The sequence below is a fragment of the Falco punctatus genome (assembly GCF_963210335.1).
Source record: "Falco punctatus genome assembly, chromosome: 1".
In the NCBI taxonomy this organism is placed as follows: domain Eukaryota; kingdom Metazoa; phylum Chordata; class Aves; order Falconiformes; family Falconidae; genus Falco; species Falco punctatus.
In genome coordinates, this window is record NC_137580.1 from 111,092,654 (window position 1) to 111,117,520 (window position 24,867).

The 24,867-nt window shown below is 43.3% G+C and overlaps 1 protein-coding gene across 1 annotated transcript in view; it reads left to right on the forward strand.

Moving 5' to 3' along the window:
* Positions 1–24,867, forward strand: part of AATF (apoptosis antagonizing transcription factor) — a 55,580-nt gene that overhangs the window by 12,134 nt on the left and 18,579 nt on the right. Inside the window, exons 5-10 of the mRNA XM_080383503.1 lie at positions 8,701–8,815; positions 9,154–9,358; positions 10,114–10,278; positions 11,049–11,132; positions 21,975–22,042; positions 24,056–24,136. Coding sequence (XP_080239629.1) covers positions 8,701–8,815; positions 9,154–9,358; positions 10,114–10,278; positions 11,049–11,132; positions 21,975–22,042; positions 24,056–24,136 — 718 coding nt within the window. The remainder of the gene's footprint in view (positions 1–8,700; positions 8,816–9,153; positions 9,359–10,113; positions 10,279–11,048; positions 11,133–21,974; positions 22,043–24,055; positions 24,137–24,867) is intronic.

Sequence of the window (24,867 nt, forward strand, 5' to 3'; positions counted from 1 at the left end):
TGGGAGCCTGCACAAATGTGTGACAGCAGAACTGAGTTTCAAGCCTGAGTGTAAATTATTGTGATCAGATCTAGCCCACTTAAAACTGGTAGTTCATTTTAATTGAATTGTATTAGTCTAGACACTTTATGAATACAAAAAACATCATGCTTGTCGATTCATGCAGGGTTGAATTTGATTTAAATGGATGTGAATGCAGGTGTCCCCAAATTTCACCTTTCCTCTCTGATCTAATGAAGAATCTATTCAACTCCTTTTGGGACTGAGCCAAAGCCTGTTGACATTAATGAAGACTTTTCTCTCGACTGAAATAAATGAATGAATTGGAGCCTTTTCTAGAAATTTTACTGTAATGATCCTGTGCCATTGAGAGCTTTTAGTAAAAACTGGGGTCAGTAAGGGTGATACACTCCTGGGCTCATGGTTGGCCGTTCTGCATATGTGCCAGCAAGTGAGATGGTAGAGATACAAAGTGAGACACTTTAGACAAAGGCACAGGTCTTGGTTTTGGAGATCTGTTGTTGTTCGTGCGTGTTTGGTTTGGTAATGGGGGTGTGTGATGTTTTGTGCATGTGCAGAATTTGGGCTTTGCAAGGTCCCAGGAAAATGTTTTGTGACTTCTTGTTACTGTCTGTGAATTGTTCAGAAATTCTGTGTGGGAGGTAGTGGAGTAGTGCTGGATGTTTATTTCACGTATAGTTTGGGGCTTTTTTTTCCAGAAAAAAAAGCCCTCTTGCCCTTCCTTACTGAGTGCCAAGTGTGGTATTTAGTCTTTTTTGAGCGGAATTTTTGTCTGCTTCTCTTGTACAGATGTGGTAAAAAGGAAATGCTCCCATTCTGTAGGTTATCTCCATAGCCATACGTGTTGGACACTATTGGCGTTTGAGGTTTACTTTAAAGCTGTCATGAATTCTTGTGCAAGAAATGGTAGGAGAGTCCGTAGTTGTTGATCCCGTACAGCCAAACTCTGGACCATGGGATTACACCACACTTAAAGCACATCAAATAGGTTTGCCTACACTTGAGCTTCCCAGGATAATTAGTAGCTAATTAAATTGAGTTTAGCTAAATACTTGTGCATGTTAGCTTGTATACTCCACAAAAAAGATGCAGGGAAACAAAGGCTTGCAGAGCATCCAGACAAGCATGTGCAAATGTCAGCTAACTCGGATTAATTGGCAATTGGTTACCTTGAGATGGAAACTCGGTGCTTGTCATGATAAATATAATTAATGGCCTGGTATTATGTGGAGAGGTCAGTCTAGATGGGCTAATGTTCCATTCTGGCCTTAATATCTAGATAACTATGAAATTTCACATTTCCTCTTCCTTTCTCATTCTTGCATATGTACTTGGGGATTCCTGCCTCGCAGAGACGGGAATGCATGCTGTCAGCTTCTTTACATTTACAGTAATGTAAAACATCAGTTTTTATAAATCTCATTTTTACAAGCCCCATCCCCTCCCTGGTTTGGACTGATATCAAGAGATGATGGTTGAGGCAAATCAGTAGAGCATGAACTTCATGGAAGTGTTTCTCTTTCCCTTCTCAGCTTTCCCCCTCCCCCAGTCCCCACTAATAAAATCCTTGAATACCAAACCTTTTATTCTGTTGTTGCATCTAGTTATTTTCTTTACTTTTAGCAAACTCATCTGTGTCTGATCCTGTTGTCCTTACTGTCAAATGCAGTCAAATTAGAGTGAAAGGGCTAAATTGAGTCTGTTCTGTAACTCTTTGGGAGTCAGTTGAACTGCTTGTGTGAAAGAGGTTTGCAGCATTGGCTCCTTTGTGCTGAAGGAATACAATTTTCCCCTCTGCAAAGGCTTTGCATCATTTGCATTCCAATGGAACCAGCAAATTGGGCCTTCGGTGTGGAGCAGACCTTTTTATTGCAATTGGCAGAAAAGTCGACCTTTTCCTACTGTCATTTGATAAAATTCCACAATCTTGGTGTTTTGGGAAGCGTGAAGGGAATGTTACTCCCATAATTCCCTAAAATGACCTGGACAGATTTACAAGTGCTTTGTGCTAGGATTCAGCTTAAGTGCGTGAGAAATGTGTATGTAACTATACCACCTCTAAAAAAAATCAGATCACTCTCTGCTGCCAGAGGGCTCTAGGTTGGCTGGTGTAGCTTCTGTCTGATGCTTATCGGTAGCCTTCTGCTTCTGTGCCATCTTGGGTTTGGGGCACCAGGATGTACAGGGTGAAAATCTGAAGATAGTGATAGTCCTGCCTGCACCATGTTGTTGCTCCTACGGTTAGTTACGCAGCGGGAATTACAGAAAAGCTGTTGTCCAAAGCCCTGTGTTTAAGATGCAATACCTGGAGGAATTCCCCCCGCCTTTTCCTGGCTGGTAATGTTGCTCTGCTGTTGGGAATATAGAGCAAGCTCCAAAAGTAATACTGACAGACTTCAGAATTATGATACACTGGAGCTCTGGCGTAATTCTTTGTTGAAGAAGTTAGAGGCCTAAAATGTTAAGGCTTATTGTTATTCTGAGTTGATAATCTCTGCCTTGCTTTAATAATTTTTCCTCATGCCTGGATAGCCTGCGAGTTGCACAATAATCACTCACACAGCTTTGTAATCAATGCCCAAAGTAATAGGATTCCGCTGGCCAACGGCAATTAATAAATTTGTGTCTTTTTTAAAACACTAGCAAGTCGGGCCTGAAATACGACTGACTGGCTTTCCTCATTTGCATATTTATTGCAGTGGAAAAATTCTTGCCGAATGATTGATGTTGAGCCTGCCTCTTGAATTCCAAACAGCACATTATTATGAAATGAAAAATGCCGGCCATACAGTTGATTAAAGTTGAAGACAGTGGAATTGGTGTTTTTTAAGATTGTGGGAGAATTAAAGGCATATTTTAATAGATGTTGACAAGAAGTGAACTAACAAAAGCAAAGCAAAGGATTTGCTTGAAAAGATTTAATCAAACGTGTTTCGTGGGGGATTAATTGCTGGGGATGACTAGTGCAAGTGGCTGGCTTGTGGATTTGAATGAGAAGTATTGTTCTCAGGCCAGCATATTGAGTGCCATTTTGACCTGTAGTTTAACTCCTGTCCCACAGTCGTTTGAAAGGAGTGAAAATTTCCCCTCTTCATCTGAATGTTGGGATAAACGCATGTACCAGATAAAGATACTCTTCATTATGTACGGCTATTAAAATAAAAGAGGCTTGATTCCTCTCCTTCTATTTATTTGCATAGTGTGACCGGTGGGCCGGGCACTGTGCCTGTTCCGTGCAGGGACACGGTGACTCTCCATGGTGGCAGGGGAAACTCACCCAGTGCTGGGCAGCTCAGCTTTTGCTCTGTGTGTCGTGGTTCAGACACCAGCATTGTTCCAGCTTTTCTGTGTAAGCACTTCATGCAGCCTGTGGAGGTACATGGAAGATTAAAAGCTTGCATGCCGATGATATTCCTGGGATGCCAGATCCTCAGATTTAATTGAGGGGAAACGGTAGTTAATTTCCAGCTTCGGCGTGGGCTCTGAATTGCAGCCGTGTCCTGTGCGTGTGGTGTTCCATGCTAGTACATCATGGTAACGATGCTCTGTTTGTGTTTGCATACAGTGTGGACTCAGTAGCAGGCAGGCACTGTTCTGTAGGGGAGCACCTGCCCCATTAAGCTGTGGAAGATGCCACAAACATAAAACAATGGTGTGAAAATCCTGGGAGTTTTCACCCCACTTTTTAGGATTCTGTCCCTAACCATTTTACTCCGGATCTGCTGGATGGATGCAGCAGGGTCAGGCGGGGAGGAGTTTGCCTGGTGGAGCAGTTTTGGGAATCCCACTGGTTGGCTCTCTGTGAATACCTTTGAAAGCCTGGCCTTGAGGCACTGGCTTTTTTCCATCGACTTAAAGTGTCTCTGCGTGAGGCCGCTCCCTGCTGCTCCGCACCAGCTGCCGCTCTCCGCAGCTGCCTGGGAAGATGAAATGAGACCCCATTTTTAGAGGTCATGAAAAAGAGCGCAGATATTTTTCTGCGCAGGAAGCTGCCTTGCTGTAGAAATGCTGAACTTACAGCAGTGGGCAAGCACAGAAGCCATCGTGCCTGCAAGTCCCCAGCGCGGCAGCTCTTGGGTTTCAGTGGCAGCGGGAGGCACAGCTGCCCTTTGCGTGCAGAGAGGGCTGGAGAGGGAGCGCCTGGTGGGGTTGGTGCGCTGCACCCTGGAGCTACCCCACACCGAGGGGGATGCCAGCAGCACAGCCGGTTTGTCCGTAACCACTGGCATTGACAAAATTGATTTTTGTGGTTTGAGAGCAGTAGGACAGATTTCATCTCTGGTGTGTCTCCTGACACTTTGATACATGGCAGTGCTATCCCTGAATGGAGCTAAATACTCCAGGGCTACTTTCTGACTGGGTGAAGGGATGTATAAAATGAGAACATATGAGAGAGTATTAACAGAAAGGCACACTTTGATTTACTGATACTGGCTCCCAGCTTTCTTGGTGGATTGATATGCTGTCTGCTGGATCTGGAACAACTTTTTCACTCCTGTACACAAAATGAAGGGGCTCCCATGGACTCTTAAAAGTGACTCTTACAAGTTAGCATCTCACTACAGACACTCTGAGTCCTATTTAAGCTGGAAGTTATATTCAAACCACGTTTGCTGTGTTCTTGGAGCAGCTGCAGATAGATGCCACTCAGCATCCTTTTTTCTTTCCCAAATGGCAGCTTTAGAAAAGGTTTGGTGGAAGGAGGGGTTGCTTGTTGTCCTGGGTGTAGCTGGCTTCTCCTACACACAGAGTATGACTTCTTGTTCTGGGGATTTCAGTTGCTCGTACTGAAATGTCATAAAGAGATCCAGCTTCTTTTGCTTTTAAGGCAGTGCTGAGCCACCTGTCCTCAAAAAACACAGGTGGGATGTGCAGATGTAACTCCTGGAAAAGGAGATTTTTCTTGCTGGTAATGTATTGGCCCAATGTTAAACATGTCAGTTATGACACTGATGTCCATATCAGGTGGAATATTTACCCTGTCACATTGCAGTGCAGGTTACAAGAGAGATGCAGCAAAGCTGCTGGCAGAGAGGAGGAGAGAAACGATGGGAGAGGCACAGAGGGGTTAACTGGGGTGGTCAGCTATGCCTGTGAAGTCAAGTGTGTGTGGGGGTTACTTACTGCAATTTACGGTAGTTCAGCTGCTTTGGCAGTGCTGTGCCTGCAGTCACTGACTGCTGCTGGGTGCACTGGGCTGGGAAGGGGCAGCTGGGGATGTCTAAGCTGCAGTTGCTGGCTGAACACAACAGAGCAACTCCCAGAAGTGGTGCTGACAGCAGTTAGTGCATGTAGCTCTGGGCATAAGCTGTTGGCATCAGGATCTTCCTGATGGTGAATGAGTGATGGGAGGGCAGTCATAGAGCTTGAACAGCATTGCCTCAGCCTTGGCCAGTTTGTGATGCTTGTGAAAACCTTAGTGTCAATGCTTTCTTGGTCCTGAAAGCTTTAGAAACTGAAAATCAGGGACTGCCTAGGGCTTCACACAGCTGATGGCGGTGGGAGGCCCCTGCTACATGGTCAGGGCTGGCATTGCCTGTGCTCTTAGGAGGTATCGCTGGCTTTGTTCTGTGAACAGAGCGGGGAAGGGAGCAGGAGGTACAAACCTGATGGTTATCACATGTGAAAGCTGCTAGTTGGTTGCCTTAATGTACTAGCGTGCCTGAAAGCTCCATGTTTGTGGCTCTTTTCTGTTTAATTGTCTGTTTCAGACAAGGAGCAGCGTTAAAAAAAATGTGCTGGAGCGGGTAGGAGAGCAGGAGGGTTAGCAGGAGGGTTAGCATCCGGCTTTCTTTCAAAATGACACAGTTTGCATCTATGAAATGGTTTTGTTTTATGCTGCCTTCATTCACTGATAGATTCAGTCTTCTCCCCGAAGCAGACAGTGTAAAGGCAGATGAGGGCATTAGAGGGAAGAGAAGGTGAAGAGAGAGAGGAGACTGGGAAGAAAACAGTCCCTTCTGGAATTAAACATGAAATGGATAGGGCAGGGCTGGATGGGAAGAGGGCAGGGGAGGGTGACACTTGGCTTCTGAAGTTGAGTTTACAGCGCACTTAAGCAGCCAACAGTAACAATGAGAATGCCATCCAATAATGCTATTAAATACACAGGAACTGAAAACACGGAAATTACCCAGCTGTAAGAGGCTCATGATGAAGCCACTATCTGGAATAATTAGCCCTCCCACCTGGTTAGACGCCACAGTCATTGTCTTGCCTGCCCTCTCCATCCCCTTCACTCCAAATAAAATTGCTCCCCATCCCCACTTCTGTTGGGGTCCATATCTCATAGCCTGGGGGAGCTTGAGCCTGTCTTTATTCCTTGCCTGCTTGCCGTGGCCCTGATATACCCCAGAAGAGCTGGAGTGCTACTCCAGTTGTAATTGACAGGATCAAAGCCGCCTGGGGTGCATTAGCACTGCTGCTGGAGGGTAGGCAGCGGGTAGAAAATAAACAGTTTCAGAAGCTCTGGGGACATTTAGCTGTGTTACAGGCAGTGGGAAAGATTTTGCTGTTGTAAGCTGTGCACTCAGGCTAGGGTGGGGGCACGTTCCTTTTGCAAGTGACACTTTAGCTGCAGACACATACAACAAATGCATTTTTAAGGGCTTTTGTCTGTTTGTCTCTTGGAATTGTTTTGATGTTAACACACGACTGTTTTACAAGTACAGCAAACCTAATCCGTTAATAGGTTTATATAGAAGAGTTGTCAGAACGTATCTATAATGAACTGCGGGCTGGGGGAGGAGGGATCCAACAGCTGACGTGCAACAAAAATTTTAAAACATCTTCTCCTTGACATTCCTGTTACTGAGGTCAGGCCGTAATTTATCTGAAGATGGTGACAACTGAGCAATATCACAGTGGTAACATGCGGGAGATTGAGACCTCTGAGCGTCTGGGCTGATTTCTGCTTGCACTGTCTTTGGCTGATGAAGATTTGCTGTTCACCCCACCCATGATCTCAGTGTCCTCCATTAAAAAAAACAAATGAAGAAAAAAAATCAGGTGGTGAAAAGTCCTCTCCATTCTTTTATGCTAACTACAAAGAAAGAAACAGGTTTGGGAGTTAAGCAGAGCAGCCCCACAGACTTCATGTCAGTGGAGGAACTGGCCGCAGAGGTACCAGGGGAAGCTCTGGGGAACATCGCAGCACCACAGTGCTCCTCCTGCCCTCAGAACAAATCCAGGTGCTCTGTCAGCGCGAGGTACAGCTGCCCCGTGAGGACGCTCGCTCTGGGTGGGTGGGAGGGAAGCCAAGCTGGCCTGAATGTATCCTGCAAAGAGAACAGATCCTTAAGTGGTGTGCTACATTTATCCAAGCAGCGCATTTCTTCTCCTTTCTGCGGTGCCTCTTTGTAAAAGCAGAAGGCATTACGCCAGTGTCAGGTAAATATAAATTAACCTGTGTAAAGTTCAGTTTAGGTTTTTGGGTAGAAGCACACTAAGCATTTTACCTGTGAGAGCTGACCCTGTGATTGATGCGTAGCAATGTACAAAGGGAGACTTTGTGTAGGCCTAGACAAACACTTGTTTTATATCAGAGCGTTCTGCGGGGAGGCTTGTTCGTTGCCACAAAAGAAGTATTTTTAAAGAACAGATGCTGCAACAGTGTGCAGTTAACCCCTCCCACAGTCAGCTGCAACTGTGTGTCCTTGGAGAACATAGGATCATTGGAACAGAGATTGTTTTCTCTGCATCTGCACAGATACCGGAAAATGGTCAGCTGTGAAAGCCTTTGGATGCACGGCATCAGATATACGTTCAGGATTTGTATCTGCAAATACCCTGGAAAGCAACTCCTCATGCCTGTAAAACTAACCTTCACGTACTGATCGTTTTGTACACCTTTCTACCCCAAATTTTTCCTTCACTTTCTCTCTTTCTAAGGATCTCTGGGCCTGCAGTTCTGCTTTTCTGATCAGAATCTTCTCATTAAACTTGCCAGGTCATTGTTTAAGTTTCCTCCATAGATCAGATCTTGCTACATTTGATTTTATTTACAATCTAATTTCTTATACCTCCTGTGTGGTAAGCACAGTGGTGTAGAAACCAGCGGTAGTCACAGCCCTGCAGGAGTTTGTTTTTTCTTCTTGCCTTCCCTCTTTCTGCTCCCTATAACATGCACATTGTGTACAAGACAGAAAAGTCAGAGGTTGAGTTTAGACTGGGTGTAGGTATATACATTTTCCCTTGTGTTGCTCTGTATTATTGAGCTGAGGCTGGCCTCTGCTGTAGAACTTAACACAGGAGAGAAATGAGTGAGTCGGCAAAAAAGGTTGTTGTCATATGTGTGTCATTAGACGCTTCTGCACATGGTGCTTCTTCAGTATGTCAATCCTGTAGGCTCTGCAGTCTGAATGTTTGTTGATGAAACATTAGATCAGTGTACTCCCCATGTGCAGCCAGGCAGATGTTTAGAAGGCAGTCCTGCCTCCTCTCCTCCCTTTTTAGGCAAGAAGTGTTCTTTCCCAGCGTTGTGGTTTGACATTAACAGCTATAAATCAGCTTGAAGATAAAACCACAATTCTAACTGATCAGAGAAAAACAGTTAATGGGACATGCAGAAGCTGAGGCAGAAATTCAGATTCAAGAAGAGAAACTAAGCACTACAAAGCTAAGTCTTCATCAGAAGCAAGAATCAGTGGGAAATTGTCACGTGTGTCTCTTGTTCTGCAGGTTGTAAAGCCATAGAGGGGTTGCTGAAAGTATTAGTGGAACTTCAGGATGAGCTGCTTTATCAATACCCAGGCACGAGGCATCTGGTAGATGGAAAGCAATCAAAACCTGAGAGGTAAATACAAAATAAGACACAAAATAAGATGTTTCTGAAGCTGAATCTGAGACTGAAGAAGCCTCCAACTCTCCCACAAACAGGACAATGAGCAGCCTCTCTGCTGTTCTGCTGGTCAGTTGCTGCTGTATCTGCACAAATGACCATCTGAATTCGTTCTGCCAGTGTGAGAAGTCTGTTTTGTAGTCTTTCTGATAACAGAGAAGGGGCTAAACCATGGGTCTAAATATCCCTGTGGTGTGGAAAAAAGCATGGGTGGTAGTGGAGGGGCCGTTAAGAATTCACACATATTGCCTTAGGGTGGTGTAGGGTGTTTAGTCTGCATGTTTTTGTTCTAGTGATGACGAAATCCCTAGCAGTAGTGATGAAGAGCAAGTGGAGAAGACCCAGGAGAAGAGGAGCAGTCTCCCAAAACGAAAGCTAAAGTTCGAGGACTACCCGGAATTCATAGCCAAGCGGTATGCAGACTTAAGGACATACCGGAACAACGTCTTGCAGAAGTGGGATGACAAGACAAAGCTGGCATCTGGAAAAGTGGGAAAGGCAAGTCTTTGTGTGTGTGTGCTGACATGCTTATTGTTTAGCAGAGGTGTGTGGAACAAGTTGATTTGAAAGTTTCCTATTGTGGCAGTTCCGAGTTAAGCTGAGAGTTACAGCAGTAAGAAATACGCAGTTATGCATTTTCCCCAACTTAAAGTTGGAAAGGAGCTGAGCCCTCAAATTTCAAAGGCATAAGCCTGCTATCTTTTGTTTTGAGCAGATGGGCAGGGAAAAGTTTTCAGAGACAAATGGTTTCCAAGTTTTGGGAAAAACTCTTGGATAGTATTGATGTTCTCCCAGCCAGACATCTCATCGTAGCCAGTCTCCAGCACCAAGTAAGCTCTATGAAAATGCCACTATTGCTGGTCAACAAGCTATTTGTGTTTTATAACAGAACTAGGGGCTTCTGTGGCTCTCCTCCTCCATGAAGTGTATGCTTTAATACAATGGGTAATCATTTCACCCGAAGATCCAGGGTCTCCTTAACATCTGTGAGTTAGTATTAATCATTGAGAAGTTCATCTGAACCAGAACAGCAAAGGCATTTTATTAAGCCAAGGATCAGGTTGCCTCAGGTTGGGAAGGGAGCAAGAGGGAGAAACAAATAAAAAATCCTAGCAGAAATCCCTGCAACGAAGCCCATACCCCCTCCTCTTGGAATGCTGTCTGCTTATCCACTGACATGGAAAGATAGAGGAACATTGCTGCCTTGAGGAAAAGCTTTCTGCATTATCTGACACTGGTTAATGTTGTTGCAGGGTTTCAGTGCCTTTGAGCGTTCAATCTTGACTCAGATTGATCATATTATGATGGACAAAGAGAGATTACTACGGCGGACACAGACCAAGCGATCAGTGTATACAGTGCTGGGAAAGAAGGAACAGGAATCTCATCCGGTCCCTGAACCTGTGCCTGAAAATTCGGTAAGGGTATTTTGTTTATATAACTCACTCTGTAGCAGCAGTGAAACTCTCTGCAAAACAGTTAGCTTGAGCCTTTAGCAGGTAATATTCTTGTTTGTGAGAGATTTATGAAGGAGATGTCTGAGTGTTGCTTCCTGTAATGTAATGGCTAAGAAAAAGATGTAGACATTCTAATTCCAGTTTTGTGGTGTTTGTGTTATTTCCTGTGCCAGTTCTGGACAGGGGAAAACAAGGTTTGGTCTGTGATTGTGCCCCTCTTGTGCTGTAGGAAGTGATGCTCACTAAATCCGCTTTTTGAGGTAGCGGCAACAAAACTTTGTTTTTACTCTGGAGTTTAGAAATTTTAACCCAGAAGGTCACTTCTAAAATCATACTGCATGTAACCTACAGAATATGTTAGTAGGAAGTCTGTTATTAATTTAGTATTTAAGAATGAAGAAATACTCAATTCTAAGAGATCATTTAGAATCACTGCACTTGCAGGATGTATTTTTGCCATTACGTTAAAAATATCTGTAGTATTTTGCCAGAAAGTCTTTGCACAGTCCTATTTATTTCCCAGTAAAGGTATCATAAATCTATTTTGGCATTGGCAGCATTTCTGCCTTGCCTTTAAATGTATTCCTGATCCTTAAAAGCTTGTTATGTTGGGAGTTTTTCTCCATTCCTTCATATCTTCAAATGTGTTTACAAGCTGCTGCACATGGTGTCATCAGTTAGAGATAGAAATACGCACATACGAGCTTTTGGTGTTTCCTTTGTGCTTCTAGGAAGTCCTCCCTCAGTCCGATTCCAACAGGCACCTGAAGGACATAGATGAGGAGATATTTGATGATGATGACTTTTATCACCAGGTAGGTGATGGTAAACCTGTGTTGGAATTATGGCTCCAGTCGGTTTTTAATACTTACGGAGCTAATGCGGTTGGTTCTGTGCTCTAAATTTCTCTTACCAGTGAAACTCGGTTACCTGTTCTAACATCCCAGGTCTCTATAGATGCCTCAGAGGACTTTGCTTACAACTTTCGATATAGGCCTATGTGAGCTTAAACTCGTGTTGTGGATGTAAATTTTACTGCTGTTACTGGTACTGCTGTACTTGAGTGAGTCTGGGCTGTAGGTTAAGGGCTGTGCCTGTTGTTCTTGCTGGTGAACATTGCTACACAAGAGAAAAATTATTGAATTCTCTAAAGGTGACTGTTCTCTGTGGGCAGAGTCCCATTATGAAAACCGATTCTAGTAGATTCTCAAAAGCACCTGAGTTACTCTCATCTCAGCCTCAATCATCTCATCTACCTACTGAATGAAAAAGCTGCAGGGCTTCTCTAGCACTTTTCTTGGAGTTGTGCCAGCCTGGATTTAAGCCAGTTATTCTTTTTATTTGCAAAATTCTTAGAAACAAGGAATCTGCACTCAGTGCATGGAGGCTGCAGCTTAGGGAAGCCTTGTGTTTGTAATTTATTTAATAAATGACAGTGACAGCTTTATGAAATACTTAAATTGGCATATATTGAGGAGTATGATTCACTGTAAGTCCTTCCCCAGCACACAAAACCCTAGTTTTGCTCTGATGATCCACATAGAGCTTTAACTTTAGGACTAAACAAATATCATTATAGCATTAGAAAAGCAGAAATTTCTGATCTGAATAGTTACTGGGGTGGCTAGTAAAGTGCTGGGGCAGTGGAAGAGAGGTGTTGCCATGTGACTACTCTGATAACTGGTTCAACCAGAAGCATTAGAATACTTTGAAAATTTGGGGTTTCCTCTGCAGAGCCAGGACTAAAGGTGAATAAAAAGATACTTGAAATTTGTAATTCTTATCTGTGTTTTGTGGATAGGAAATACATAAAACCTTACCACTGCTGGGTTTTTTCCTCTCCAAGAAGGTTTTCAACATGTTTCCAGCCCTACTGTTGTAGATGTCCAGGAGAATTTTTGCAGTAGACCTCACCTAGTGCAGAATTAGGGCAACTTGAATATTTAATGTTAGCGAGGGATCTACTCAAGGCAGTGTACCCCAGAAGCCAGGATAGTATTCCAAGCTAGCTCCTCTCCAGGCTGTGTCTTTGTTGTAAGAGCATCTCTGCTAGTATTGCTGTGAATTGAGCAGCATCCCTTGGGCAGGTGAAGGTGCCAGGTTCATCTGTGTAGGCTTTAAAATGATGATCAGCGAGTGTCTGTTGCCAGCAGTGGTGGAAGAGACCAAATCTGTAAGGCAGTGAAGTAACACTGAGGTGGAACACGGGGGCCAAATGAACCCTAAGAACACAGAAGAAATTAAGTTAGTGTAACAGAATTGTGAAGTGGTCAAGGAGAAACAGCTGTGATTGACAGTCTGTGGACCTGTGCAGAGTACGTGCTTATTGGCCATGAAATGTTAAATATTTAAAAGAAAAATAGCAATAGATGAATGGCCCGTCTTTCCTTCTAATAACTTTAACTTCGATAAATCGTGATTTCAGAAATATGACTAGTCACAGCTTAGCTTTTCCCCTCACTGGTTAATTGGGGTGCTGGGGTTAATCTAAATTAAAACTTAAACTAATAGAGGTCATTGAGGGAAGAGAATCACCTGAGTAAAACAAATGGGTCTGCCAGGCACAACTGTATCTTGGCCATTTCCCAAGAGGGAAGTGGCAGCAAATTGGAGTTGTTTCAGCATTCAGTAGAGGTGAAGGATGGGTGACACCGGTTTAATGTACAGCACCTCCGGAAACGTTCCAGATTGCATTCCTTGCTGTACCAACTGCTGCCTCCTGCGCACAGTGAATAGGAGCAGGACCAGCCAACAACATCTGGCAGCACAGCAAGGAATGGGTGCAACTTTCGAAACCCCATAGACTCTAAATATGGTGCTTAGCCTGGTGGAGGCTTTAATCACTTACCACTCTTTGGCAGCGGGCTACGACAGCTTATCCTAGCCTCGTACATCACACACAGACATCTGCTGAGCCGCGAGGCAGCTACACATTCATTTTCCTTTCTTGCCTTTTTTTTTTTTTTTTTTTATATCCATCCCTCCTTCCCTCCCTCCTTCCCTTCCACCCTTCTCCTCTCCTCCTGTCTCCAGTATGCTTCTTGGGAGAGATGATCTGTAAAGATTACTGCTTCATTGTGTGCAAGTAATTGTGGGGATGCCAGCCCCTTGCCAGACACAGCGCAGCACCTGTTCTGCTGACCTGGTTAATGTCTTCTGTTGAGTGGGATTTGGCAGAGATTGGAGCTGAAGCCAATTCAGTGATAAGGCTAAAGAAAATGGCTGTATGTTTTCTGTCACCTCCCAATTAAATTGGTTTCATAAAGTGCTTTCCTGTATTTGTCAGGGTGGTAAGCTGAAGCTGAACGTTGCATTCAGAAAGGCTAGAGTGCATTACAATAGAGCCACTGACAATACGGTGAATGTGTGTTCTTTCAGATGGGTCATAACTGTGCAGTGCTTTTGTGTGCGTGTATGATTGCGTGTGTGGATGTACATATATAAAGAAAATGTGGAAAGGGAACTGGTTCTTCAGTAGTAATCAGCAGCAACGTCCCTGGTTGTTGGAGCTGAGGTTGCTCAGGAACTCTGACCTCTGTTCTGTGCATAATACTTACTGCAAAGTACATGTGTACGTTTTGATGGGTGCTTTTTTCTTTGTATTTAAATTTAGATCCAGACTTTTTTTAGTATCACTTTCATTTTTCTCAATAACATTTTATAATGTTTCGTTTATTAAACCACCAGCAGTAATCAAAATAAAGGTGAACATTCAGATAAAGGAGGACACTGGAAACTAACTTCTTGTATATTTCAGTATGAAATTAAGCAAGTAAAAAGGAACAAGATCTGATGAATATGCACAAGTTACTGATAAAAGAATAAGTAGATATGCTATTTTGTTATAGATTATAATACAAAACTCTTCAATTATTCTGTTTTTCCTGTGGAAAAACAATTTTCTTGTCCAGGTCTTGGTATTCAATGGAATTCACCTTGTGTGGCTGGTGGAGTTTTACAGTGATTCAGTATTTAACTCTGCTCAGTCTGTTCATCCCACTTTGCCTTTTCTCGTATTCTTCACTTGTTTTATAAGCAGTTATAATTTTTATTGTGGCCTGTGTTGAATGGTAATGTAAAGTTGAGCTGAATAATGCAAGTGAAATATTTTTATGTGGGTTGCACTGGGTGGGAATAGTTAAATTGTTTCAGAAAGATCCTCATTACTGACAGCAGCAAGAGGCTAGACCTCATTTCCTTTTCTTTTAGACTCTCCCTCATACGTGGTTTTAAGGGAAGAAAAAGGCTTTTTATTTTTAGAAGTCATATTTACGTAGAATTCATTACAGCTGATGTTGCAGCATTAAGACTTAAAATTCCAGCCTGCTACCAGAGAGCTGCTGGTCTGACATGCTACAGTGGAGATTTTATTATTAGGTTGAAATACTCCTCTAGTAAAAGAGAGAGTGGAAATTGGTTTATTTCCAACAGGAATTAGGTTAGCGTTCATATGCTAAGCGTTCCACTGGTAGCAGCTCTTCCCAGAACAAATGTTCATCATTGATGGCAGCAGGTATGCCTAAGGAGAATTAGGAATATACATAATCCCTTTTTTCCTCCATGCTCCTGCTCCCTCCTCCCCGATTTTGGTTATGTGGTGTGTGATTGCATTTTATAACAACCCGCAATCATCAGTCTTGTCTGGGATCACCACAACTTCAGAAGCTGAGCAGAGCCAAAGTGGATGGGGAACATCCAACGGAATGCTAAGGACTTCAGGGAGAGCTGGCAGCAGTTTGCCAGGCAGGAGTGCCCGTAGGCTGGAGAGGATTGTCATCCCTCAGCCGCTGCCTTGTGTTGAACTGGTGCTGTCTGGGATCTACTCCCAAGGTGAGTGCGCTTGAATAGCAAGGAAGAGGCTTGCTACCTTCCTTATCTATACCCTCATTACTTAGGAAAGAGGCTGATTTTGTAGAAGATGTTGCTTAATTGTAGGACTTGTAACTTTATTGTTGTCCCCTGCGGACTGGCATTGTATGTGCCTGCCCTCTCTGTGTGACAGATACCGTTTTTACAAGCGAGCGAGGAATCTCACAAACTTCCTTTTTCCTAGCTTAGTGCTCAGAATGCCTGCTTTAATCAGAGTAGCCGCAAAATAAACTTGCAAGTCTGAATCTCTTGTTAAGATAGTTCTAGCTCTGATTGTTTCTCCTCTGAGTCGTACTCGTGCCTAAATCGCACTGTGTGGCTTTTTAGAAAACTTTACTTGGTAGGGTCAATTTCTCCTCATGTCCCAGGCAAGAGTCACCTAAAGCAGTTTCCTGGGCACTGCTATGGTTTTTCTCTGCCAGGTATTTGATAATGCCATAAACAAGTAATTACTAATCCAGTGAACTATTAAAAGTCGATAATGGTGAAGAATAGAGAGAAGCCTGGCTTTCTGACAAGCTGGTTTACCTTAATTAAACTAGTGAGTGATTAATATGGACAGCTGATCTTGTGGCTTTAATTAGATGCATTTAGAGTTTTGTGTGAATAAGAGATGTCTCGAACCATCCCACAGGTTAATGGCAATACAATACTCTTATCACAGGCATGTATCTTTCAAATGGCTGGGTAGATGGTTAATAACACGTTTTAAAGCTTGATTTGAAACTTCTTCTAATGGGTTATTAGAAAATACGCAAGTCAATGCCTGTTTTATACAAAACTGAATTTTCATAAAATGTTTTTTAAAAGGAGACTGTCCAGTGATTTCATCTTGCAGTTTAGGTTTTTACATTATAAGTAGATTGCAGAAAATGAAATTTTTAAAAAGTGTTTCAGGGGATTTAAAAATAATATTTGAGCTGCAGTCTTAAGTTTTCTCTGGTGTTGCTAGAAATCCAAATGGTGTTACGCTGCTGCTGTGTGGGAGCTTGAAAGAGGAAGAGGAATGGTTTGTTTCTGAGTTGGGGCAGAATGCAGTGTAAAATGTATGCTGAGCGAGTCCTGGAAAAATGTATGCTGAGCGAGTCCTGGACTAGAAACAACCTTTTCATAATTTATGCTGTTTTAAATAATTGTATCGTATATAAATATGAAAAAGATGGGAAAATTCATGTGATTTATCATGTCTCTCCAAAGGCTAAAGGAGAAAAAGATTAAATTAGAAAGTATTGAAATTGCATGGATGAAATGCAGCTTTGTCAACTTTCTGTTCAGGAGTGACTTTGCATTTTCACCAGGGAAGAGGAAAAGCATTTGGGGTTTGTAGTCTTCTTTACTTGGACTGTTGTTGTACTTCGCTTCTGTCTCCTTGTTTCCTACAGTGATTTTGTTAAAAAATAACTGGTTTTTAACCTGTTAAAAGATAACACATCTTTTCAATGTGACATGTCATGTTGCGGCTCTGTGAGCCAGGGTGAAGGGAATTTGCCTGGGCTTTTGAAAGGATTCTGTGTTAAAAGATAGTGGAGCGCCGTTAGCAGACATTTGTACCACAGTAGTTTGTTTACTATCTCTAGTAACAAACACACATGTAGCTAGAAAAGTCCATATAAGCAATTTGCAAATATTTTAGAGTTCCTCACTAGTAAAGTGAGTATTTTTTTAGCCAAGGAGTGACAGAGTGTTCTAAAGGTTAGCAGCTGCTGGTAAACCTGAAGTCGGAGTTTCTCCTGTTTTTCTCATTGTTTCAGAATCCACAGATTATCCAACTTTTTTCTGTTTCTGTTGCTTTCAGTGAATGACTAAGGTGGCAAAAGCAGTACGAGGTTCTGCTTTTCCATTGTTCTGCACAGTTGTTTTAAAATGAACATTGGTAGACCCTTGTTTGGTATTACTGTTGGTGCAGGGAGCCCTGTACAACTGCTTTGACTTCCCCGCACAGCAGCCAGCACGATGGCCGGGCTGAGACTGCGTCTCACCTCCGCGTACCTGACTCGGTGAATTCAAAGGCAGCAGTGCCGCTTGCAAGAGAGAGTAGGTGGCTTTGATGCTGTGTAGCAGAAATGACCTGTGCCTTTACTGGCTTTTCTGAAGATTTTAATAACATCGGAGAAGTGTTGCTTTTGTTCCAATTGTATTTCTAAGCTTTGTAAACTCAACTGTTTCCTGTGATACACTATAGATCAACTTTTGCGAGGTATTAATTTGAATTGATCTGTGAGGTCTAAGAAGAGCAAGCCTTTTGTCACGAGGCTTATTTCGGTTATACTTAGCTCTTTGTCTCAACTGGAAATTCTTAGGGGTCTGCAAATCAGAAAGGTCAGCAACTGTAGTATTAGAAACACTGATAGATAGTGCATGAAAATGAGACCTAACCTCTAAAATGAAAATTGACCTCTAAAATGAGAAATGAATCTCTATTACCCTTGAACAACACCCTGATGACATTTCTAAATCCCTCTGATTTTGTACAGTGCACTTTGTGTGCATCTCTTTAACTAGCGTCAAGAGGGAGTCCTTTTAAGGTGAATTCTTTAGAAAGCACACATCATTGACTCCAGTGTGAATTTTAACAATGGCTCTGGTGTCAGCAAAGGCAGGTGAATACTAACCGATTTTGAAGCTCCTGCCTTCAGACATGTTCTGCAGGAACACTGCCGTACTCTTTGCTAGTGGTTGCAGATTTTAGGCTTGCTCACATGCTCAGGACACAGGAGGCAGAGTCAGTTCCTGCCTGCTCCCGGCCCTCCGCAAACAAGGCTTGTGGGCCTTGGCAAACCACGCGACCTCTGTGTGCGCTTCTTTACTTGTGTGGTTGGTAGCTCCTGGTTTTGACCAGGGACTCTGATTGGGTTGGTTTTAATAGCAAAGCTTTTCTGAGTTCATAAAGATGTGTGCACGGGAGCACTCTTGGCGAGCATCGCCACTGCCTTCCAAAGACGGGTAATACAGACGTTATCTCCTGCTTTCTGCTGCCCGTTGTCCGCTTTGCACGTACTTTGTCCTGCTGGTTCCAGCTTTTGGTAAGAGCAGCTTGGAGTCGGTAGTTGAGCTGCAGACTGCTGGACGTGGTTGCACTTCGTTGCAGGTAGGCAGTTGTGTTTGCTTACATGGGAGACTGAGCTTAGGTTTTTGAAGTTCAGGGAAGATGTGAAGAGGTGAAGGAGGGAAAGCAAAAAAGGATACGTTTCAAATCAAAGCCTTTTGATGCTGAAATTGCCTAACTCAAACTCTCGTCTTCACACATCAGGGCTTAATGCTGATGGTGATTTACTTACACTTCCTAGTTAATAATTAGACATTGGGAGACACCATATATCACTCCTAATGGAATATATGGGGTCTGATGAGAGTTTTCTGTTTTGACTAATAAATTTTAAACAGAATCGCCAAGCTTAATGAAATATTGCAGCTTCGGAAGTGTTTAAAGTCTTGTGCTGTGAAAACACTGTTGCTTTATTCAGTAAATGAATTTATCATTCATTCTGTATCGTGAGCCCTAGCTGGCTCTGGAGCATGGGCTGAATGCAAGACTCTGAACTAGAAAGCGGAAAAACTAATCAAATCCTTAAAGACCAAAGGCAGCGAGGCAGGTCTAGACTGACTTTTTCAGTTGTAGCCTCTGGCTACATCCACTTTTATTTTAGTAACCATTGTTAGCATGATTTATAACTTCAGCTTTAAGATGTACACTATTTAGATGTTGTAAGAAGCTTTGCAGACTTTTTCCCCCTCTGTTTCCTAATTTCCCTCTTGTTCCTGCTTTTTTTCCACTTCCCCCTATTTCTGTCTCCCTCTCCTCTCCCCAGCAGCATCCCCAGTCCTCCGGTTGATGTGGCACTGAAAGAACATTTCACTGTCAGCCCCAAGGTCAACAAAACCGTCTCTGCCTCAACTAATGGCTGATCGGCTGGTGGCCTAGTTAGTGCCAAGGAGATGGCTGTGGGTAGGGTTTAGTCTCCTACTGCTGCACAAAGCTTTTCCCTGCTAATTTTGCTCACAGAGGAGAGGATATGCCCCCCAGCAAATAACGGGATCCCTGCTGTTGCCCTGCTAAGCAGCACGCAGTTCAACCCCTCGCCCTTCACAGCCATTGCGGGAAACGCTGCCTTGCCAAAAGGAGAGTGATCCTGTCCAACAAGATCCTGCCCACTCCCTAGGTGCAGCACTGGGAATCTGCCCCAGAAACGCATCTTGTTCTAACCAGCGTGGACGTAGTTGTAAGATCTTGGCAGCACTCCTTAGTTTACCAGTCTTTGGATTTGGTAGGCTACCAAGAAGAGCAAGTCCTGCTGAAAATGTCTTGCTGCTTAGTGTTCTGAGAGCATGGGACATCTGTGCATTGCTGTCTCCTCATGCCTTAGCCTCTGCCGTTACTACTCAGCAGTTTTTTGCTGTGCATTGTGCCAAGGAGGCAAGATAAGAGGCGACAGTAAACACACCTTATTGCCAGTACAGGAAGAAACCACTAAAACCTTGCTGCACCATTTCTCGCTGCTGTTAAAACCCTCCCTCCCACCTTGCTTTTGACAGAATATTGACTAGAAACCAAGATCCCATTTCTGCTTAGCCTTAAGGGCAGCTGTTTACAGAGTGGTGGTGTTACATAGGTTTACTGTGTCGTATGTCTGTGTAACACTGGATTTGGATCTTGTATTTAGCTGCCAGAAGTGACTGTGATGAAGTAGGAGAGATAAACTGATAGATTGTGTGCCAGAAAGATGTTGGGAATCAATCAGATAAACAGGGCAGAGAAGTAGCTTGCTGTTTTCTAGTGATAATAAACCAGTGACCTCTCTTCCTGGATTTCTAAATGTAATTGCTGCAGTAATAATCTCAAAAAATAAGCAAATAGAAAAAAAAGTCACAATGGGTTTTTAATTATGCTTGAATCACTCTTTTGTGTGTGTGTGTGTTACGATGTATGCCTTGGAGGAGAGGAAAGATGTGGACAGGTATAAATATTTTCTCTGTTGCTTCAGCATCTCTTATTTGAAAATAAAAAAGGCTCATAAAAAGATACCTATCTACCTTTATGGCATTTTTCTTTTGTGGGGTGCACGCCTTTCCCCTCCCTCACTCCGGTAGTGTACTTCAGTGATCAGAAACCATGGGGCTCAGTGAGTTTCTCACATAGCACCGTGCCCGGGACAATTCTGTCATCAGCTGTGCTTCGTGGGGCAGCGTCAGTGCCCAGGAAGCCTCTGAGGGCCCGCTGCTCTGAGCGCAGGGGCAGTCTGGAGCCAAGCTGTGCTCAGAAATGCCATCGTCTCACTTGAGTTGGTATTTCCCTCCACGCCCCCGGCTGCGAGGGGGATGTGGAGCTTCTTTCTTGTCCTCTTGCCTCCACTGTACGTGCTGTCTTGGGCCGGGTGAAGACCATGGCTGCTCTCCAAGCCCTGCTTTCCATGACCGTTGCTGTACCTCAACTGACCATTACAGTCTAGTCCCTGCCTAAGCAAAAGTGTAGGGTGGAGGAGAAGCATCTTTCATCCTTTCTTCTCTGGCTTCTTTGTGGGATTGCCTGGACTCTCTGGCTTCCAGGTGGGTCTGTTTTGGGTGCTTTCTGAGCCGAGACAGTAACTTCACTCGTCAGTGAAATGTCAGCATCTAAAAAGCAGCCTGTGTCCCTCTGTTTTGGAGGGGTTATTTCTGTTCTTTGTGTTAATATGTTGGCTAATACCCAAGGCACAGCACGTACAATTTACAGTGAGTGGTGATAAACATATAGCACCAGTCAAGTAGCCAAGAAGGCTGTTCACAATATTCTTTGGCTGCAGGAAACAAAAAGGACAAAACCCAGCCCTCAGGACATGAAAAGAAATAGAAAAGCCTACTTGAGCATTCCTGCTCTAGCTATAAAAATTGTTTTGCTGTGCTGTTCCTCAGAGCGAGCGTTACTGCCCAGCAATGCTTGACTTCTGTCTGGTGAAATGTTTCAGTTTCCACCTGCCCTCCCTGCACGAAGTGTGGGGTGAGACCTGGGGGGCTGAGGTCTTACTGCAGATCTGCCTGTGCAGCATCTCTTGCCCATGGGAGCAGTGCACACAGCAGCCTGTGAACGTTCAGGCCTTTTTTATCTTTCCAGAGCCCAAGGTACGGTACCAGCCTCTGAAACATGAGCTGAAGCTCAGCTGCTCACATCCCCCCAAGCCTGTCACTTCTTTGCCTGCTGTGGGATTGTACACTTCGCTCTGGGCTCCTGGGACCAGCAGCTGCCGAGCAGTTGGCCCCTCTGACAGTCCCAGAGGAGGCTTTGCAGTGCTCTTACACTTAAGGCCGTTTGTATGCTTTGCCCATGTGGAGCTTCTTGTGCCACGGTGCTGCTAAACTGTGCCTCTCTGGCTCTGCATAACCTTTTAGATTCTCATCAGATGAATGACATGATGTGACGTGTCACCTAAACAAACCATGATGGGTTGAAGGGAAGACTATACTACTACTAGTTCCATCTGAAATTATATACAGAAACTCTTTGTGGTGGCCTTCAGTGTTATGGTCCAGTCACATATTCTATGGGGACCTTTTTGGAAGAGGGGCACGATCTACTTAAACTTTTATCATAGCTGTCAGCTTTTTCCCTTGGAAAACTCTTTCACGCAGAGGGAATGTTAAAAAGCCTTTGTTCTTGGCTTGGGGTTTTCTAGGAAGTTTCAAGAAATTGAGGCATACATGTTCCCTTGGGAGCTTGGCAGCTGATTTCTTAACTATTCTGGGAAACCTGTGAGCCTGTTTGCATGAACCTGTCTTTACTGTACTTCTAAACGGGATTGTTGTCTTTCTTCTAGCTCCTTCGAGAACTTATAGAACGTAAAACCAGTTCGTTGGACCCCAATGACCAGGTAGCAATGGGCAGGTAAGTAGGAAGCTGCCTGTAACATCACTGACTTCACCCCAGCACTGCATTCCGGTTCAGAGGTGCAAAACTACTTGAGGGCTTCCAGTCCAGCTCATTGTAGAGGGCAAATTTTTTAATGACTCTGGAGAAAGCATCTGGTGTAAGAAATTGCATAACAAATGATTAAAACAGTATGAGATGAGCCAAGAAAGTCGTTCGCTGTAACGTATTGCTTGGTTATGGATCACAAGTGTGACTGGGAGTTTGCCAGCCTTTAGCCGTGCCCTGGTTTGCCGACGAACCCCTGAAGATGCTTTCCAGTTGTCAAAGGCTTGTTCCAGACTTGGAATATTTCTGAGTCAGTGATCCATGCAGCACATAGGGAATCCACAGAGGGGTGTCTTAACCCTGGTGAGGGTCTGTTAGGTCACTAGACTAGTGTCTGCCTGCTGCTGAAATTTGGCCTTTTCTCATTATGAGCTCTGTTTTGTCATTGTTTCAGGGGATCAAACCTTCTGTTGTGAGGTCAGTTAAAGCAATTCTTGCGTATGCTCTCTCCCTGCTGTAAGAAAAGCTGCTATACAATTGAAACAATATCAGAGAATATTTTCTGCATGCAGAAGTAAAATATAATTCCATGTAGGGAAGCTCTTATTTCTCTGTTTAATTCTCTAGTTAGAAAATGAAGAATCTTCCAAATACTACTTAATGAACAGTGTACATTTAAATAGCCAGGGGCTATAATTTAAAAAAGTGTAAAAGCAGAGGAAGGCTGAAAATGTTAAAGTAGGGGCTCTCCACTGAAAAAGTGGTATGGGGGTGTCTGTATGGGGAGGGGAAGAAAAGGCATTAGGAAATTTTGTGATGGTGAAATAACTTTTATCCTTGTAAAATATTACCCAAATTTTAGTGCAATGTGTCAAATTTATTTTGTGTATGTCTGGAATATTATGGAAAGCTATTCACTATAATTTAACATGATATAGACAAAATTACATTTAAGTGGTGATTACATTGTACATTTATCTGACTTAACAATAAAATAGATTACAGTAATTAAGATTATATTAAGATTGCAGTAATTGGATTTTGCTAGATTTTTTTCCCTGATGTCGAGTTTTCTTTGTATAAATCAGGTAAGATGACGCTCATTTTTGTAAAAAAAATATTTATAACTAGTAGAAGTTTTTCCCCGCTGAAAACTTCTTTGACTTGATGAAGTTCTGTTTGAGAAGTTGAGTCTTCCCTTCTAAATACATTTGGGCATTAGACAGCACTTTCTGAAAGTGCTTATTGCTTTTCTTTCTTTTGTAGCCTTGTGTAGTAATAGTTGGAGCATTATATAGGACTGCTTGCTAGATTTGCCAGGTTTGATAGTCAGAGATGGTGGGGGAAAATGCTTGCTTGTAATCTTCAATATAATTTGCAAAACTGAAGGAAGAAATAAATTCATGGTGTCTGTTGCATCACAGTAATTCTGTTCTTGAAGTTAGCATAACCTGTCTCACTTAAAGAATCAGTTTAGTCTGTGGCAGACCATCTATTCTGTTATGGGCTTTCAATATGCAAAACAGAAGTCATTCTAGTAATCAAGGCTGAAACAAAAAAGCAGTACCTGTAAAGGCATTTTTTACAGATTTTAGCATTCATATTTTGCAAAGATTTTCTTTTTAATTATAAAGATTCTTAAAAAAAAAAAAATAATCAAGGAAGAATAAAAAATGGAGCCAAGCCTTGTGGCCTCCATGGATTTCCCTGCAAGTAGAATGTTCTCAGTGAACCACAATGTCTCATCTGGATCAGCAGGTCTGGTCTGTGTCCCATTGTGGCTGCAGTCAGTGCCATGTCTGTGGATGAAGCAGTACCACGGGCACTTGAAGTTTCGTACTTGTTCTCCTGAGGTTCTGATCTTCTTCGCTTGTGTCAATGCAATGGTTGCAAGGGCTGGGAAGTGCCTCAGACCCCAGTGTAGCTAATGCTCATTTCCCAGCGGCTCTAAAGGTTGTGTAACTGTCGTTTTGCATTCCTCAGGCAATGGCTGGCCATCCAGAAGTTACGAAGCAAAATAAAGAAGAAAGTGGACAGAAAAGCCAGTAAAGGAAGGAGAATCCGGTGGGTGAAAGCTTCTGCAAGCAAAGAGAAGTTCTTGATTTTACCAAAGGAAGTCTGGCTGCACTGGTTGGCTCTGGGGTGCAGTGGTAGGCTTATTCAGGCCTTTTAGAGCAAGGATGCTCTGGGGCATCCACTGGAGAACCTTAATGTTCTTTGAGCATAGTATAAGGGCTTGGTTGGATGCAGCCTGTGAGTGCTGCCCAGATCTGTCTTGGCAAGAGTGTTCATTGGTCTCAGAAAACACTGGCAAGAGGTGTTCAAGTGTCACTAAGTGATCTGGGGCCGTAATTTCCAGTGAAAGCCAATAAACACCTGTTGTGCAATATATATTTAGCTGATTAAAATGTGGGAAGAGCTCTAGGTGAAGATGTGCAGAAATGCCTCGGTGAGGTAGATGTCTCTTTCCCTACTGACTGTCGATTGGAATTCGTTGTCTAATCTCTCTGTTTTTGTAAGTCACATCGCAGCTTTCTTTAGCTTCAAAGCATTTCACATCCTGACCACTGATTTGGGTTGAGCTCTCCTGTTGTGTGTTCAGTGTAAGAATCTTTCACGTGGTAGGGTGGAAAGGGAAACAGTCTGGAGAGAACAAGGTGTTGTTTTTTTTCCCTTTGCAAAGCAGATATATTAGTCTCCCTGAGTTTAGCATGACTGCATGATTTGTAGTGGAGGAGGTGTTTGTGGCAGGGAGGCATGCTGAAAAGCTTCCTGAAAAATCCGCAACATTAACC